This window comes from Conger conger, chromosome 7 (assembly GCF_963514075.1).
Source record: "Conger conger chromosome 7, fConCon1.1, whole genome shotgun sequence".
Lineage (NCBI taxonomy): Eukaryota > Metazoa > Chordata > Actinopteri > Anguilliformes > Congridae > Conger > Conger conger.
The window spans coordinates 48,721,276-48,740,751 of NC_083766.1; the positions used below are offsets into that span (position 1 = coordinate 48,721,276).

The 19,476-nt window shown below is 41.9% G+C and overlaps 1 protein-coding gene across 8 annotated transcripts in view; it reads right to left on the reverse strand.

Annotated features, from left to right (window-relative positions):
• The window catches only part of specc1 (sperm antigen with calponin homology and coiled-coil domains 1), a 124,091-nt gene that overhangs the window by 18,748 nt on the left and 85,867 nt on the right, over window positions 1–19,476 (reverse strand). For all 8 annotated transcript variants that reach the window (XM_061247333.1, XM_061247337.1, XM_061247331.1 and 5 more), the window contains 4 exons: window positions 18,777–18,877; window positions 12,797–12,869; window positions 10,897–11,041; window positions 7,401–7,503 (listed from right to left, as the gene is read on the reverse strand). In XM_061247333.1, coding sequence (XP_061103317.1) covers window positions 7,401–7,503; window positions 10,897–11,041; window positions 12,797–12,869; window positions 18,777–18,877 — 422 coding nt within the window. The remainder of the gene's footprint in view (window positions 1–7,400; window positions 7,504–10,896; window positions 11,042–12,796; window positions 12,870–18,776; window positions 18,878–19,476) is intronic.

A 19,476-nucleotide genomic window follows, 5' to 3' on the forward strand; every position in this document is an offset into this window, starting at 1 on the left:
ACTATAATAAATATATGATGAAAACTGTATTCATGTAGCTATATATTAGAGCCAAACTCATTGGGAATTTTTGCTACCTAGATTCAGGCAAAAACAAAATTGTTCAGTTGTCACAGGTAAATATGTAACGGTGAATATGAAATAACAAATAATACCTTAAAATGTTTTGTGCGTAGCTTATATAAAGCATTTGGAGCACATAATTGAGCTATCAATTCAGGTTTAACATACTAGGTTATGCCAGCGTAATGGTAAACTACACTGCATGCAATAGCCAGCTGGCTAAAAAGTTTATTAGCAGGAAAAAATGGAAAATGTACACAAGTAAACTTGTGGACCAGGGTCTTCTGTGAACAGCAAGGACCTGTTACTTACCCATGCCCATAGTGTAGTGTGAATGGGTCAAACACAATGGGTCAACCCCGGGTTTTGTGCATTAAAGGATTACTACAGCGTACAGAGTACTGTATCCTACGTATCCATCAAACCTTTGGAAACTGCCAAACTTCTACCAATGTGCAAGTAACAGCAGAAAATATGTAGCTTTTGGACAGAAGTCTTAATCTTCATTTTAACTTAGGGGTAATAGCAGCCAGCTGTGTACGTTTTGTAAGTTTGGAATGGATGGGTTTTTTTAAAAAGTGGTATTATGTGACTATTGAACCCATACAGGATGACACATTTTGTTCCAATCTATTACATTTTGTTGCATTTTATTAATTTTGACACCTGCCGTGTGAGACGTTTTTATATAAAAGATTATGAAAACTGCAATTAAACTTTTTGCACTGCTGACTGTGACTGGCAGGTTGCCATTTTGGGATTTACATAATCACCATTTAATTTGTTGGAGAAATGCTGGCAGGGGCCACCGCATTCCCCGCTGTCAAAAACCGACGGGTGCCAGGTCTGACATAGCACATTCATTGCGTGATGTCTCACATGCAAAGTTCCTGGAATCGGCACAGACTAAAAAGCAGACGAGTGAATCAATAAAACTGAGTGGAAAACCCCTCAGGAAGGTGTCATAAACTCTTTTTGAATATGTGTCATTGAGATACAAGCAGACCTGGATACGATGTAATTTCATTCAGAGGTGCTGGTGTACGCCACTTCTCCGTCCCTTCAACTTCTGTCGAACGTTTCGCCCTGACCCCCCTGCATAAGGGTTCGCGTGGCTGCTCGGCGCTTTTCGCCGTCGCCTTAGCAACAGCACGGCGACCTCCTCGTTTGTTTACCGCCTCGCTCCTCATCCGCGGGACGGGCCGAGGCTTCCGCACGCGAGCGGATCAACAGGTCCGAGTCCCGGGGGGAGCGAGGCGGACACCTCCGCGTGACCAAACGCACCTGTAGCCCCCGGCGACCGGCAGGCGTCTCCCGCTGGAGAGCGTGGCCCCATTGATTCCAGTAAACAGATTATTGAGGAGGCCTGTGACTGGTAATGAGGAGATGATTAATTAAGGCGAAGTCTGAGCACAGGGGACACAGGGCCTGCAGGAGGGGAGGCCAGTCACAATAACACCATCAGTATTCATTAGGCTGGACAAGCGCTCCCCAATCCAGCAGGCTCTCCTGGCTGCCTGAGACAGGCCTGTGGATTTCAGAGCAGGCCTGACACCCCGTGGGGGGCGGGGGGGGGGATGCAATGATGTGACAATTATCTGACTGTCTCTTTCATGCTAAGGCCAACCTTTTCAGTGTGTAAACAGAAAAAAGAAATCGATGCTTTTGGTTTCAGGGCCTTTTGTGAAGGAGAGGCTTGCATTACCTGACTATCATCAACCATAAACCACAGGTCAGAGACGTGATGTAATTTTCTTCCGTCCGAATCCCTTATTCTAAGCAAGAAATTGTAAATATTGACATTCGGTGGGCTAAAAGGTTTCAATTTAGTGTATTTTATGAGGGAGCATTTATATTTGCATTGAATTATTATGGTTTCTTTGTGTTTTGGCATTCAAAATGGCAAAAATATCATGTTTTGATTGCTATGAAATAGTCTGCAACAGCAAGTCTTTATATTCTATTATTTTTAAATATTTTGTCCAAAAAAAGGACTTTAAATAATTAGAACTTTTCGATCCATGGTATCATGGGGGTGAATGTCAAAAACTCTATAAAAACTATAAAATATGTAATTATTCTAAAAATGCACATAATGACTAAAGGTAAAGGTAATCAGTTAATATAAGTAGGTGGTCAAAGAAATGCCTGCTTAATTTCAATTAAAGAGCGAAAATTAGGTGGTGTAACCAAAGAATGTCAACTGGTGAAACTAGTATTCCAAGTTGACACCATTTGACAAAAATCATATATGATGTGTTTCCATTAATTTAATAACTTGTATTGACTATTGTATATAAGGGTTGCATATCTTTCAAAAATACAAGCAAGGTATTTTAATCTGCTTTTTGTGTATTTCATGAAAAGAGAAAAACAAATATACGTATTTATGAGATAGATCATGTTTGTTTTTATGGTAACCACATGGTTATTGATATTACATAGATATTACATGGTGGCTATTACAGAACACAACACTCACAACACAACACAGTAAAATGTTCAGTGCTAAATCAACAGTTCCTGTTGGACTCAAATGTACTCGGTTAGAGTTGAATTAACACTGGACACTTTACTAATGACTGGTATCGTTTTTAGAACCATGGTGACATACAGTGAGTGAGAACTGGTTTTACAGTCTAATTGCATTTCTTATACACAATATGGTCCACCACAGAGAGCCACAGAGAAATGGTGACTTGAATGACAATAAGCATGCATTTATTTTGATAGATTGCTCATGAAGCAGGAACGAAAGGAAGTCTACAGCTATATATCTTGCTGTGCTGTGTTGGTGACTGCCAGATGGGATATATCGTCCTTAGTTGTCGTAAGAGTCTAGAGTGAACAATGCCTTGCAGTATTAGGGCGAGGGCATTTTTCATAAAAGCGTTGTCATTACAGTTTAATTAGTGTAGTGTTGCTCTTAAGGTCTCATTAGAGTGGAATTGCTGTATAATTAATGGCACTGAAATTATCCGCAAACCACTCATGAAGAAGCGGTGTCTCAAATCTACCCAACGTGGCTCCATTTAGGCTGATGAGTAGAATATATGAGCCTGTTTCCCGTCACCCTGTTTAAATGTGAGCAATGGGAAGGCTTGGTGAATTTTTTTTTTTTAATGAGCCACTCCGAATTGACATCTCTGATCCGCCCAAACACTTCTTATATGGAAATACACTGTGTACATTATGTTTTGTTTTTCTTTCGTTTGGGTTGATAATCTAAGGAGTAGAGAGATGGTACTATAGGAGCAAAAAAACTTTGTCCTGTTATGGTAACCAACTACCAATGGTATCCACCTTCACTTACATTTAGTTTACTCTAACTGTGTCAGGTCAGCACAATAGGGTGTCTGCACAAATTCTTTAAAGACGACGCAGACACCCAGACCCATATTATTACCTAACACTGAAAGTTCTGCCTCCACACCACGGAAGCCAAAAAAATTACAATTAGATGACTACTGAAAATTAAAGGGACTACCCTGCTGAAAAAAAAGCTCAAGCTATGTTTGAAACAGCTGGTACCTGGTTCACCAGTTCAGACCAGCTCCCAGCTCAACATGGTTTAGCTGGTTGACCTGTTTTGACAGGGTTTGATCAGCTCAAACAGTAGGTTTTTTAAACAGACAAGCTACCGGCACTAGCTGGTTGACCAGCCCCTACCCAGCTAGACCAGCGCTATGACCAGCTTGGCCATGCTGGTTGACCAGCTCATACCCAGCTAGACAGCTTAATACCAGATACATTTTCAAGCTGGTCAAGCTGGCATAGCGTGATTTTATAGCAGGGTAAGGACAATTCTGTACTGCTGTTTTTATACTCCTGTAGTTAAACAGAGAGTATGGGAGGAACATAAGAATAGGGAAGTCTGGAAATCTAAAGCATCCTCAAATGTCACTTTAGGGTACACTTCCTGCCTCGTTGTACAGCCATTTCGAGACAGGGCTGTCCGTTTCCTAGCTTAATGAGCTCCACTCCTCGAAAGCTTGCTGTCCTTATGAAAGGAAAAGACCAACCCCAAAACAAGCCTGCCATATCTGCCCTGACCTTTCTCAGCTGATGATAAGCGCGATCGCAGGGCTTGTACTCAGAAGGTCACCTTTTCCCCCTGTGTGGGGAGTGTGTGGGGACTGCGGGCATGACGGCCTCTGACAGTCTTCTGCAGGGGCCTGAAACCACTAACAAAGAGCCGCCGAGACCCGCTACACCACACTACATTTCCTTTGTAGCATATTAACTATTTTGCAGGTATTGACTAGCATGTCGGGAGCAATTAGTGGCTACGGTAGGTGTTTTGCTCAGGGATACTTCGACACACCCAGGGCGGGGGATCGAACTGGCAACCCTGCGACTGCCAGACGACCCGAGGAACAAAACTTTCCATTTGACTCCAGTGCCTCTTACCCTGTGCAGACCTTCACCATGAATATTCTCCAAGTGTAACTGCAGAGAGCAAATACCCACGCTTTCAGATTGTTCACTCAATGGAAAATGCATATTACATTTGATATATAATAATAATAATAATAATAATAATAATAATTATTATTATTATTATTATTATTATTATCATTACTATTACTTCAGGTTGTTAAGGTGGCTACAGTTTCAGCATGTTACCATGGTTACATATGTTGGTTAAAGAGAAGCTAGGCAGATGGCTAAGTCCGGTTTTGATTATTTTGTATCTTGGTTAAATTCAAGGTTTTAAACAAGGTTGAAATTGGTTTCTTATTTGCCACTTCATATTCGTAATTCCCAGCCCACCTTAATTTTTTTACACTGGTGCTGTGTGCAATTTCCAGGGTCAAAATCGTCTTGGGCTGCTCATTACACAATTATATCACACAATTTAGCCAACATAGCCAGCTTCTGTTCTGTTCTGCTGAAAGCTAGCCACTAAACAAAAATATTATAGATAATTATTTTATAGAGAGTTGTCTGTTTACAAACAAGCATTTCAGAACTTCACATAGTACCTAGGAAACCCTAGGAAATTCTCAGAAAACTCTTTAAAAATCCTACTCAATGTTCCCTTCACGCAAAGGGAACCTTTCTACGTACGACTGGGGAGAACACATCCTTGAGGTTATGCTCTCTATCATCTAAACCCATCCCACGTTTACCAAGAGTACTCTTACCCTGTGGTTTCACAGATCTAAATGTTCCATCATCTCAACCTTGTATTATGTTGGGTGGTCTCACAGCTGGAAAAAATGATAGGCTTACTGTGGAAATCATTATCAAGACCTCAACGGATTATGAGCTTTTTGGAAATTGTTTATATGGTGCAGTCAATAGAACACATTCATACAGTTGGGCTAATGTGGAAAATATGAGCGTCTGTGTGACTACAGCTTCTGTGCTTGAAGAATTGTTACAGGGAACATGAAATTGTATGTTCCTGAAGTCCTGTACCATACTATTTGTATTTCTTCTTATTGTAAAGACAAATACAAAGCAAAAAAAAAAGTCCTTGGGCCATACCAATTACCCAATCACTTGGCTGTCTGGGCCCACCAGGTTCAACGTTCCTGTTAATTCTGGGTCTATGTTTCAGTTAAGAACAGCAGCCATCAACATTCACAGCCAGTCTGCAAAGAAATCTGACTTTTCTTGGGCTCAGTGGGTAATTGGAAAACTTCATGCAATCATATAATACTCAAGAAGCTAATGATTACTAATTTTAATCTCTGACTGTTAGCAAAATCCTCTTAGGTCTTCTAGGCATTCCACAGACTTAGGTGTAATTATGCTTTTATGCTTTCTAGCAGAACATGGAAGCCGATTACAAATACCACCTTCAGGCATAGAAATAATATACATACAGTCAGCTATGTATACTGTTGGTCTTGGGACAAAGACATACTTTTTCTTGATTTGGCTCTCATTATGAAAAAAACAAAACAGCCAGAGGCATACAGTAGGCTGAACAATAGGCCTGCCAAAGTAAACAGTTTGCAACATCATTAAGTTTATTTATGTAAAAGTGGAAAATCTGTCCTTTAACCACATTGTTTTGAATTGTTTGATTACAATATTTACATAGTGGAGTAGAGAGCCAAATCAAGAAAAGAATGCGCTTGTCCCAAAAATTACGGAGCTCGTTGTATATAGGGTGAATTATTGCCCCATCATTAAAAACGATGAGTAAGCGTCAAGAAAGCGCAGCATTTCTCTGCCCAGAGGACAACCAAGCTCATGCCCCATGTCCTCTCAGTCGAGCTCTGGAGGCTAAACGCCTGGATCTCTCCCACATTGGTGGCTACCTGGAGCTATTTTTAGCCATTAGCCATGTGGTTTAATCTGAACACAGCTTTTGAAAGCAGTCTTTAAATTGAATTCAAATCTTTGCAAATCCCTAACACGGAGATCCTTATTGAGCATAACAGCATTTATTGTTTTGCGAATGTGGAATGTGAAATTCTACCTGGCTGGTCCACGGGCTGGAGAAAAGTTCTCTGTAAGAGCCTTAGCGCTAATCAGCCTGCTCTCCAGACCCATGGCGATAGGAGAGTCAACGCTAATCTGTGTCCTTTAACATTGTTTTGCAAAGAGCCTCTACGCGGAAGAGCCTTAGGCAGGTGAAAGTGAGCTACTGAACGCACAGGCTTGTGCCTGGCTATGGACACACACCACATTGCAATGGCAGCTGCGTATCAACTGGTCCACTGGCAAAATATCCAACATGCAGTTTACACCCTTGCAGACTGTTGATTATTAGAGGAAGCATCCACATGCTGGTGTTCCCTGCTGAAAAATGCAGCTCAAGCTAGGTTTAGAAAGAGTTGGGAAACTGGTTGACCAGTTCAGACCAGCTCTTGCCTGACATGGTTTAGCTAGTTGACCAGTTCAGACCAGCTCCCAGGTTGACCGGCTCAAGCTATGTTTTGAAACAGCTGGTGGCTGGTTGGAATTTTCAAGTTGGTCAAGCTGGATTTTACAGCAGGGTTAGCTTTTATTCTCAAGCATCACAATGAAATGATTTTATATTACTGGCACTGTGCTGTACTGTGTGTGCACAGCTGATGCTTCATGTGGACTGCAGGGCTAGTCGGTGTGCTGACGGGCATGTATGTAATGTCATGGCCAGAGTGTTCGTGCATTGCAAAGGTAGTATAATGGCTTACAAACAGTGCATCCATTTTGTTGTGTTGCCGTTTGCATAATAACAGTTGTGTATGTTTGTTTATAGCAGTGCTCATGACGCACTTGAGAGTGTGTCGCTTCGCTGCGCACGTGCCGCTAAAGGCGTAGCCGGGGCACTGCAAGTCGCGACCAAATCGCTGCAGACAATAGCGGCTGGCTTCAGCGGGACCCCTGCCACTCACCGGATAGCCCTCTGTTTTCTTCTGGCACCACTTCAGAAGAGCGTTCCTCTTAGATCCGCCATATTCCCGAGCCAGCGCGGCCAAGGGGTCTCTTCTTTCCACACTGAAACCAGGACAACGGGACCGTCACTCGCCGCATCTGGAGCGTCGTCCGCTCAGACGCACGCCGCAGTTTTTCCAGAACCTTCCCTTTCTCCTTCTCCATTGGATGTTACATTCTTCTACGGCTGACCCCTCCACCCCCCCCCCCCCCCCCCCCACCCTCCTCTCTCCCCCGTCCCCAGCCCGGGTCATCAGCCTCCAGCACGGACAGCATGAACTTTAATGAAATGTTCCACGTGGCCATGGGAAGTCGTGAGGAATGCTAGCCGCAGCTGATATGATGAGCACAGGCAGCATGCGGTCAGTCTGACTTTTTAATCTTGTCTGAGCCACTGTATTGCTGAGGAGCATTGATTTAGAAAATTACTAGTTAAACCCAGCATAGTGACAGCTTTGTAAGTCAAATGAGAAAAGAGAAACAATGACATAATTTAAAGCTTCAATAGTGTTTAACCTTTTAATGCGCTCACCAAGAAAAAAGCAATGGAAAAATTCAAAATGTGCTCTACCAAACAGGTTAAAGTAGAACATTAAAAGGTTAAAGTAGTAAGCATGGGCATATTCAGTCGGAATTACTGAGAATTGATACCCATCCCTTCAACATATACCCATCCCTTCAACTAAACTAAGCAAAAACATACCTTCCAAATACTTTTCACCTTTGACAAAATAAGTATTATACATCTCTCGAGTAAGCAATGACAATAGCGGTACAATGTCTCATTTGTGGAGAAACAACATTATTGGGTTGTGAGTATGGGATTGTGATTAGAATCCTACAGGCTAGAAGCAGATGTGTGGAGCGATAATAATGGGTAGAGTAAAGGCTATGACTATTCAGCAGTTCAATCACTATATTATATAGTGAGCGGGTAATAGCATAGTAGGTACAAGCTTAATACATTGTAATTACATAGTATTACATGTCAACCTAGCATGCTGCTATATCATTTTGTTAATATGTACTCAATACAATACATAAATGTATGCACACAATATAGACCCTTAGACAATTTAAAGCTTTAAAAATATTCTTCTCCGGCTGATCAGCAGATCCCAGCCCCCTGCCCACAAAATTAAATTTCTATCCCTATATTTTCTTTTGCTTCGAATTTACAATGTCCAATCATACCTGGGTTATCATACTTAGATGAATTACATGTATATATACAGTGGCTTCAGATATTATTCAGACCCCTTCACTTTCTGCACACTTTGTTGTGTTGTAGATGTAATTTTAAATGGATTTAATTTTTTGCCCAGCAATCTACAGTCAATAACCCATAATTTAAAAAAAAGAAGTAAAAACATGTTTTTAGAAGATTTCTAAAAAATCAGAAACTGAAATCACTCATTTACATAAGTATTCAGACCCTTTGCTGTGGCACTCCAAATTGTGGTCAGGTACATCCTGTTTGCTTTAATTATCCCTGATGATGTGTCTAGAACTTGATTGGAGTCCACCTGCGGCAATTGATTGGACATAGATTGGATGACTGGGATTCTCTGTAGACCTCAGCGATAAAGTTGTGGCAAGGCATAGATCAGAGCAAGGGTATAAAAGCATTTCTAAAGCTATGAGTGCACCCAGGAGCACATTAGCCTCAATAATTGTGAAATGGAAGAAGTTTGGAACAACCAGGACTCTTCCTAGAGTTGGCCATCCAGCCAAACTTAGTAACCGGGAAAAAAGGGCATTGATCAGGGAGGTGACCAAGAACCCAAGCGGTCACTCGAACAGAGCTTCTGAAGTCCTCTGCAGAGATGGGAGAACCTGCCAGAAGGACGACCATCTCAGCAGCACTCCATCAATCAGGCCTTTATGGTAGAGCGGCTAAACGGAAGCCACTCTTGAGTTATGACAGCCCACTTGGAGTTGGCCAAACAGCATTTAAAGATTCTCCGGTCTGATGAGACAAAGACTTAACTCGTTGGGCAGAACTTCAAGCACTATGTCTGCCAAATACCAGGCATTCCTCATCACCAGGGGCAACATGTAGCCTTGTGGCTAAGGTACATAACTGGGACCGGAATGTCGGTCCCAGTCCTGGAGTCCACACAGAGCAAGGCCCTTAACCCTACATTGTTCCAAGGACGGTTGTCACCTGCTTAGTCTAATCAACTGTAGGTGGCTTTGGATAAAACAATTAAAACTGTATAGTGTACAGTGGTGTGCAAAAGTGTTTGCCCCCTTCCTGATTTCTTGTTTTTTTGCATGTTTGTCACACTTAAATGTTTCAGATCATCAAACAAATTTAAATATTAGTCAAAGACAACACAAGTAAACAAAAAATGCAGTTTTTAAATGAAGGTTTTTATTATTAAGGGAGAAAAAAAATCCAAACCTACATGGCCCTGTGTGAAAAAGTGATTGCTCCCCCTGTTAAAACATAACTTAACTGTGGTTTATCAAACCTGAGTTCAATTTCTCGAGCCACACCCAGGCTTGATTACTGCCACACCTGTTCTCAATGAAGAAATCACTTACATAGGACCTGCCTGACAAAGTGAAGTAGACCAAATGATCCTCAAAACCTAGACATGTAATTGAGATCTATCAGTCTGGAAAAGGTTATGAAGCCATTTCTAAAGCTTTGGGACTCCAGCGAACCACAGTGAGAGCCATTATCCACAAATGGCGAAAACATGGAACAGTGGTGAACCTTCCCAGGAGTGGCCAGCCGACCAAAATGACCCCAAGAGCAAGTTATCACAAACGCTTGATTGCAGTTGTTGCAGTTGTTTTTTTTCTCTCTTAATAATAAAAACCTTCATTTAAAAACTGCATTTTGTGTTTACTTGTGTTGTCTTTGACTAATATTTAAATTTGTTTGATGATCTGAAACATTTAAGTGTGACAAACATGCAAAAAAATAAGAAATCAGGAAGGGGGCAAACACTTTTTCACACCATTGTATGTGTGTATGTGGTGTGTATGTGTGTGGGTGTGTGTGTGTGAGAGTGTGTGTGTGGTGTGTGTGCTTGGTATGTGTGTGTGTGTGTGTGTGTGTGTGGTGTGTGTCTGTGTCAGTGTGTGTGTGTGTGTGTATGTGTGTGAGAGTGTGTGTGTGGTGTGTGTGTGCGTGGTGTGTGGGTGTGTGTGTGAGTGTGTGTGGTGTGTATGTGTGTGAGAGTGCGTGTGTGTGTGTGTGTATGTGTGTGAGAGTGTGTGTGTGGTGTGGGTGTGCGTGGTATGTGTGTGTGTATGTGTGTGAGAGTGTGTGTGTGGTGTGTGTGTGTGCGTGGTATGTGTGTGTGTGTCTGTGTCAGTGTGTGTGTGTGTGTATGGGTGTGTGTGTGTGTGAGTGTGTGTGTGGTGTGTATGTGTGTGAGAGTGTGTGTGTGTGTGTGTGTGTGTATGTGTATGTCTGAGCGCCAGAGTGGGGAGCTCCACCTGAGCTTGCTGTTGGCCTTGTTGTAGCTGAAGGAGGAGGTGCGGCTGCTCAGGGTGGCCGGGGTCTTGATGACGGACTCCAGGGACGGGCTCTTCCTCATGAGGCTGCTGGGTTTCAGCTCCTCACCCGGCCCCGTCAGCCTGTCTGCAGACACAACATTACATTGCATTACAATACAATACAACACATTGCATTACAATACAATACAACACATTGCATTAAAATACAACACATACAATACAATACATTACATTACAATACAATACAACACAACACATTACATTACAATACATTACAATACAACACATAACACTACATTACAATACAACACAACACAACACATTACAATACATTACATTACAATACAACACATTACATTAATTAACATTGCCATGAATATTACTTCTAGTATACAAATAGGCCAAGTCAGTAAGCAATGCAAATACAGTACAATATAGAATATAGTTGAAACGGATACAACTGCAACAGTCCCAAATGAGCTACTGCAACACCCAGAGACTCAGCATTGACACCCTGCTTCTGAGAGAAGGCCCTCTCACAAGGACCAGCCAAATGAGATCAAACCACTCCAGTGAAATCCAACACTGCTGCAACACTGCAAAATGCCACAATCGAGTTACCGAGAGTGCCGATGTGACCGCAGAAACAGGTACTTTAGACACTTCAGCCGTTTTCTTGAAATGGAAAAAGTACGGTGAAGATAAGCACCCACTCTCTGAAGGGGAGTATAGAGAGTCAACCGTCACCATCAACTAGAGAACATCTCCGTTTCCTATAAAACTACTTACAATTATAAGTATTGAATGTGCTGGAGTACTCTGGTCTCCAAAGATATTGTGACCACAAATTATGGCCACTGAGAACAATCCAGTTATGCTATCAGCCGCAGACCGAGGGCCCGAGTGATTTAGTAAGAGTGATTAATAAAGAGTGCCAGAGATGTGGAGAAGCGATGAGGTCGATGCGGCCCTCCTCCGCGTCTGTACCCACAGGGTGCCGTAATCTCCTGTCTGGCCAGGCGAGCGGGCGGGAGGCCTGAGTAAACACACCCAGACCCTGCTGACCTCGTTTGAGGACAACCGGGTCTCTAGGACCTGTGGCGGGCGGTTACTGTAAGAACTCCAGGTTCTGGAAGCACGGTGGCACTGGGAGCGGGTTCTTACTGCACAACGCGGCAGAGAGACAACACCAAATGCAGGAAAAACAACCGTGACAGGAACAGGTCGTAAATCCTTCAGACACAGGAGAAATCATGACGGAAGCAGGTTCTTATTGTAAATCCTTCAAACACAGGGGAAACTGCAATGGGCAAAGGTTCACGTCGTACCATACAGCATGGAAAACAACACCGAACACAGGAGAAACTGCAATGGGCAAAGGTTCATAATGTACCACGCAGCTGGACCATTTCTGGTCAAATTAACAATTACTGTATAGCACATGCAAATATATGAATCTTAAAATGAATGGACTAGAATTTGAGATTTGTTGAAATATGAACTAATATTTTAAAATCTTTGGGGGAAGTGTTGAGTCACGGGAGCTAGGTTAAATACATTTTATTACTATTAGTATTATTTGTAGTAATATTCTTAGAAGTAGTCGTAGTCATAAAGCAAATAATTATAAATCCAGATGCTTTATTCTGACAATAATTATTTTGGCAGAACTGACCCAAAAATCACTGAGAATAAACATAGGAATTTGAGCCATCTGTGAATACTGAGTCATGCAGCTTTAAAGGGCCAGAACTCTGTAAATACCCCTGCACAACTGCCTTTTAATCAGAAAGTGTTTATTATATGAGCAAATGTACTTTGATATGGTACAAGTACATTCATGTACATATCATATGCACAATAAGGAGATACCACACACCTGGATGAGAGAAATCTCCATGGTTGATCCTTTTTTCCAGGGTTTTAGAAAGGGGCTTGATGGAAGACAGCCTCTGTGAAAAAATATAACACTCATTTTATGAAACTAAAATAATAAAACAAAAGTATTATGCCAAACTCCGGAAACCTGGACGAAAAACACTCACTGAAAAATGTTTCATGGATGAGCCAAAACATTTTTTTACTTCAATTTGTTGCACGCATACATACACTTAGTGATCAATTTATTAGACCTGTACAACAGTTAATGCAAATATCAGCCAATTATGTGGCAGAAACTAAATGTATAAAAGAAAAGCATGCAGATGTGGTCAAGAGGTACAGCTGTTGTTCAGAACAAATATCAGAATGGGGAAGAAATGTGATCTAAGTGACCGTGGAATGATTGTCGGTGCCAGTCGGTTTAAGTATCTCAGAAACCACTGATCTCCTGTGATTTTCACGCACAAGAGTTAGCAGAGAATAGTGCACTAAACAAAAAACGTCCAGTGAGCAGCAGTTCTGCAGGCAAAAGGTGAGAGTATAATGGCCAGACTGGTCAAAGCTGACACGAAAGTGACAGTAACAAAAATAACCCACGCAACAGCATATAGAAGAGCATCTCTGAACACACAACGCATCATAACTCTAAGTGGATATGCTACAGCAGTAGAAGACGAATAAGTCTAAAAAAGAAGTCTAGTAAATACCTAATAAAGTGTTTTCTCAATTGAAAATTGTTTGGGTAATTTGGATACTGATATTGAATATGAATGTATACAATTGCTGAATATTAAAATATGAATTCTCTTTATGAAATCATCTTGATTGGTTTGGTAGCAGATCGCATACTCAAGTTTATCCCTTCATTTGGGTGACATTTTTACAGATTGATGCTATCCATTTTGTGGTTTATGAAATGAATGCTAACCCATACGAAGTTGCTTACAATTCCAATACCATGCCCCATACAAAATATACCAAATATTTCAACAGATTATATTGTTTAATACAAATATAGTTATAGATAATAAACCAATATTCATGAAACACATTTATTTTTGTATTATTTTATCTTTATTATTTTGTATTATTATATATCAAATGAAGAATATACACTTATATAACCAAATGACCAAAGTATATGGAGAAGTTGCTTCAATGCCGAGCTATAATCAACTGCTTACATCCCTGCCACAGAAATGAAAAAGGGAATGAGCTAAGGCATCTCCCATATTAATGGTCTGCAAGCCCTACAAAAACAATAAATGACAATATAAACAAAGGAATTTATTGTTTTTACTTAAAAACCAAAGGTGTATTTGATTGACCATATAAAATTCTATATAAATGGGGACAGCTATTTGATACATCCCTCCCCTGGCATTTGATATATGAAGTGAAATACAAAACAACCATTAATCTTTTATGCGAGCCCTTCAGTTAAAACTACAGTATTAGCATCTCAGCTACATAACAAATGTTAGACATGGGCCTTTTAACCATCTCTAATGTGTAGTTTTGTCAGGGTGATATAGAATCATTACCAAACATTTTTTGGCACTGCCCAATACAGTTTTTTGGACTAAAAGAGAAGGATTTTGATGTAGAACATTAACTTAAGTGTACTAAAACTTCACAGTGTAATAGATACCATGGCCGCCCAGGGGTATTGATAGGTACAGATGGTATGATATGACGCTGGAAAAGCTTTGACAGGTTGAGGGGTGATGAGCCAAATTAGAGAAAGAGAAAAGGGAAGGACAAAAGAGTGAAGAAAGGATAAAGAAATAAGGGGAAGCAAAAGAAAAGGGAAACAAGAAAAGGGAAGATAGGGTGTTTTTGCCGCCTTCCTGATTTCCTCTATTATTGCATATGTGTCACACTGAATGCTCTCAGATCTTTAGACAAACTGTACTATTAGTAAACAAAAACATGTGCATTTAAATGATGCTGCCTGGAGACTTGACATTATTGAAGAGAGCATGAACTCTGCTCTGTACGAGAAAAGTCTTACACCGAAAGTCAGTTCATCTGTCCGTGAGCTGAAGCATAATTGGGTTACACAGCAAGACAATGATCCAAAACACAAAAGCAAGCCCACAACTGAATGGCTGAAAAGAAACAAAATTAGCATTTTGGAGTGGCCAAATCAAAGTTCTGAATTGAAACCAATGGCAGGACCACAAAAGAGCAGTTCATGCTTGAAAATGTGATTTGTGTTTACTCAAGTTTACTCACTTTCTAGAAAGATGCGAAAACATGTCAAATAGGCACTAATAGAGGCAATCAGAAAGGGAACAAATGATTTTTCAGAGCAATGTCCTTTAAAAAAAATCGAAGTTACAATTTTGCGACTTGGTACATACAGAATAGTTTGAAGTGCCTTTTATTTACTGTTTTTAGTCAAAGTTTTTAAATTGATAGAATGGGGTTAATTTTAGTATAGAGATGGGTTGGGTAGAGTCAGGTCGTAGAAAAAAAGATTTATGATGAAAAACATTGAATGTTTTAATCAAGTGCTCATTATCTGTCTTGAGTCAAGACAAAAAAAAGGTTAATCCATGAAACCAATACCAGTAGCTAATAACAAAGTGACATCAACATCAAAGTGGCAGTTTGAAAGAGCCTCTTGTTGACAGTTAGATGTCCGGAATGTGTTAGTAATAGACGGAAAAATGAAAATGAGAAGGTGGAGGTAAAGTGTAGATGGCGATAAGGTTTAAGTGTACAAAATATCACTGTCATAACAAGCGTTTTAGTCTTTTAATAAGACTTAAGATCTTGTTTTTTTCTTTCAATTCAAAAATATTAGCTTGTTTTAAGTAACGGTTTGCTTGACAAGTGAAATAGTAGAGTATATTTGTGAATAGTGAAAAGTGTAGGTGGTTAGGTGTAGTACAGGCTGGGGGTGATGGAGGTGGGTGTGTAGGTGGTGGTTAGGTGTAGTACAGGGTGGGGGTGATGGGGGTGGGTGTAGGTGATGGTTAGGTGTAGTACAGTGCAACCAATAGGAGCCTCGTATCCAAAGTCCGTTGTCTTCATGTTGAAGCAGACGCATTCCAGTCATTCACGCATGCCTCCTCGCAGCGTGAAATGGGCAATGTCTCTTACATCTTCGAAACTTCACCCCCTTCAGGTTCAGGGATGCATCGTGTAACCAGGAAACTGTTCCTTCCATCGAGGAGAGCCTGCCAATCTTTCTAGCCTGGCTAGAACCTGTCTTCCCATACCTTGCCGCAGAGGATGGATAAGGGTGTACCCAGTGCACGAATCTTGGGTATATGTAACCTATTCTGTTTCTTAATTACATTAAAAGAGAAATGTCCATTCTCTTCATGTATTTTTTGAACCAACGCCTCTCCCTCTGTCGGAGACACGACTTGTTTAGTCCCTACTTTATTAGAATTTACTGTCCTATACAGTCTTCTAATATTGTAGCTTATTCTATATTTTCTCGATTCCTTTCGAGTTCGAGTATTACGGTTTCACTACTTAGGTGCCTATCACCTTTCTCGTCAGTGCCAGTAATCGACTCGAGCCCCTCGAGCAGGAATCTACTCGGGCAGTGCCTCACTAGGCCGTGAGCAGTTCTCAACTACTCGTGCCCCACGTTGGGCGCCAAAATTGTCGTGAGCCACGGACCCCTTGCCGAGCTCAGACCTCACGTTCCCACGAGCAGTACCCCACGAGGAGGTGTCTCGGGGACGAACTCAAGTACTCCGAAAGTCCTGGAGCCCTGGTAAGTTCTACTGAACTTCCAGCCCAGTCTCGAAGTGAAGGGTGTGATGCAAATCTGGTATTCGATGTCCTGTATTCAATGTATTCCTCTAAAGAATCTTTATCACATATGATTATAGTAAGATATACTTTATTATAATCAATCAAAAGAATAGAGTTATACAGATTACAGTGTACATATCATCTTTTGCAGTTTGCTAATCACATGCAAGTTACATATACCCCTTTAGCTCTTTCTAATTTACCTTTCCACCTATGATGTTTAAAAATTAAGGTACACCCCTCAAATATCCATCCTCCTCTTTGGCCTTTACCTTATCTTATGGCTCCCCCTTCACGGAGATAAAAGCTACTGAACTTCCATTAATACAATGGGTACGAACACCCCTAAAGTCTACTACTTATTTATATCGTATATAGTATCTTAATGAGAAATAAAAAACATAAAAATAAAAGGAAACTTATAATGTATTACTTCTATGTATTACTTTTCCTACTTCTACAAGTAATATAGATTATAATTACCACCCATGTCTTAAATATAGCCAGCTCGTTTTCTGTGGGATTTGATCCCTCCTCCTTGCTGTTGATGAGCTCTTTGAACAGCTGCATTGGTTTGGGAATCTGGGGCAGGATCAGGACCCAGACTTTCGAAAGACGTGACTTTGCACTTCGTACTTCTCCTGCCAGTTGTATGGGATGTGCACTGGTATGTCTTCGAACACGTCGGGGGTTTTGCAGTGCAGCCGCAGCATATGCCTCTCCTCACTGACACTGAGGTTAGGGGGGGGGAGGCTTCAGGTTCTTGCGTGGGTCCAGCAGGAAGGTGTTCTGTAGCATGGAGGAACCCCGCATCCCGTCTGTTGGCCTCCAGGTGCAGTTCACGGCTCCAAGCATGTCGTAAAAGGCCTTTAACTCTTTCACCAGCTTTTCTGTATGATGAGGGATGCGCGTGAACACCTCTTCGACATCAGTCCTGCTGCCATAACTCTTGGGCTGAGTCCGCACCGCGTACGTCACTCCTCTCTCCATATCCATATCCTGGAGTGGCGCGCAGAGGGAGCGCGCCACTCCAGCTTGACTACAGCTGTCTTGTGTTGCTCTCTCTTCAACAGCTCGTAGATATCTTCTGAAGCAAAATTCTAAGATCCCACCCTAAGGTCTAAAAGCTTATTCCTTATATATCTTTTTTGCATACAAAAGTTTACCTTTTTGATAACAGATGTCCCCAATATTTCAAGCGGGAAGACATTTATCTCTTATGTAACTTGTTTTTTAATGACTATATTCATTATTTCTGTTTTTCCAATTGTCATTTTCTCATACCTCAAAAGAAATTTCCCCAATATTTTATCTCATGTGCCCCTCCGGTTTGGGAATTTCCACCATCTTAATATACGAGTGGAAAAACACTAGCTCTTATGTAATTTTTTAATGAACCTATTCATCACTGGTATTTGTCTCCCTGTCATAATCTCTCCTTGGACTCTCTCCAAACTTTGACTTCATACAAGCCAGAAGTTAGTGCCCTCCACCATCTCAACACACTCTTCAGGTGCCGCTCTCAGTGGCGCCTTAAGGGATCTACAAAGGACATCCTAGCTGAGTGTAAATCATCCACCAACTCTTCTATAGTCAGTCCTTTGAATCTATCCGATAAATTATTTGTGCTATAATCAGGAAGGCCCTTGAAGCCTCTTAATCTTCTCTCGGTATTGACATCCCTTCCGTTTTCCTTATTTTTGTTTTTCTTTAGCCAGGCATTGTGCCCCTCCCCTGTAGGGTTTGGGTATTCTCAGTCAGAACTTTAACCTTGCTCTTTAAAACCCTAAATCTAAGTCCTCTGACTTCAGACTCCTCAGTATCCATATACGGTTGTACATTTATCTTGTACCACATATTTTTCTTCTTACGGGCGTTCTTACTACCACCTCGATGGCGTGTGCGAGGGGTTAACAATGCATTCCTTCTGAACCCATCCCCCGTCAATCTCTCATCAGGGGGCCTAGGGCCGGGTCCTCGACAACAGGCTGGGGGTGATGGGGGTGGGTGTGTAGGTGGCGGTTAGGTGTAGTGCAGGCTGGGGGTGATGGAGGTGGGTGTAGGTGATGGTTAGGTGTAGTACAGGCTGGGGGTGATGGGGGTGGGTGTCTAGGTGGCGGTTAGGTGTAGTGCAGGCTGGGGGTGATGGAGGTGGGTGTAGGTGGTGGTTCGGTGTAGGCTGGGGGAGACAGACCCACCTGAATGGGGGAGACTGCAGCCGCGGGGGCCGTGCGGACTGGGATGCCACTCAGGGGACTTCTGGGGGAGGAGTGCACCTGTACAGTGTGTCCAGGCCCACCTGTGAAACACGCACACACACACACACACACACACACACACATACGCACACACACACACACACACACAAAGGAGGCAGTGAACCTGCAGGTTCTCCCCTACAACGAATGCTGACTGACACTCCCGCTACTCTATGTACTGAACCCACCTATGAAACATCGACAGGAGACATGGGTACTTCGCTTTTACAACTGAGACCTAAGACTGACATAACTGTTTCACAAAAATGAGCTTGGTCTTCCTCAGCACTTGGTCTAGCTTGTGGGGGAGTTAATGAGAGGCAAGACACAGGGTGTGGGATTCTCTCTGTGTTTCAACACTGATGGGAACAGGGCCTTCCAAGCGTGCAGGGTGTAATTACGTGTCACGCAACGCAACGCCTAAAACCGGTGTGAGAAGCGGTGCGAACCGTTATCACACAACGGCCAGCTCTCCTTCGAGATTTACCGCCATATTTTTCACATCTTTCCTAAAGTTCTCACATACAGGCCCTCCCAGTACAAACAGCAGAGCGCTTCACTTTGTGTCTGTGATAAGTTAAAACAATCACCGCCTCCCTTCCTGACCCCATCAATTTCTGGTTCAGGACAGAGAGTCCGT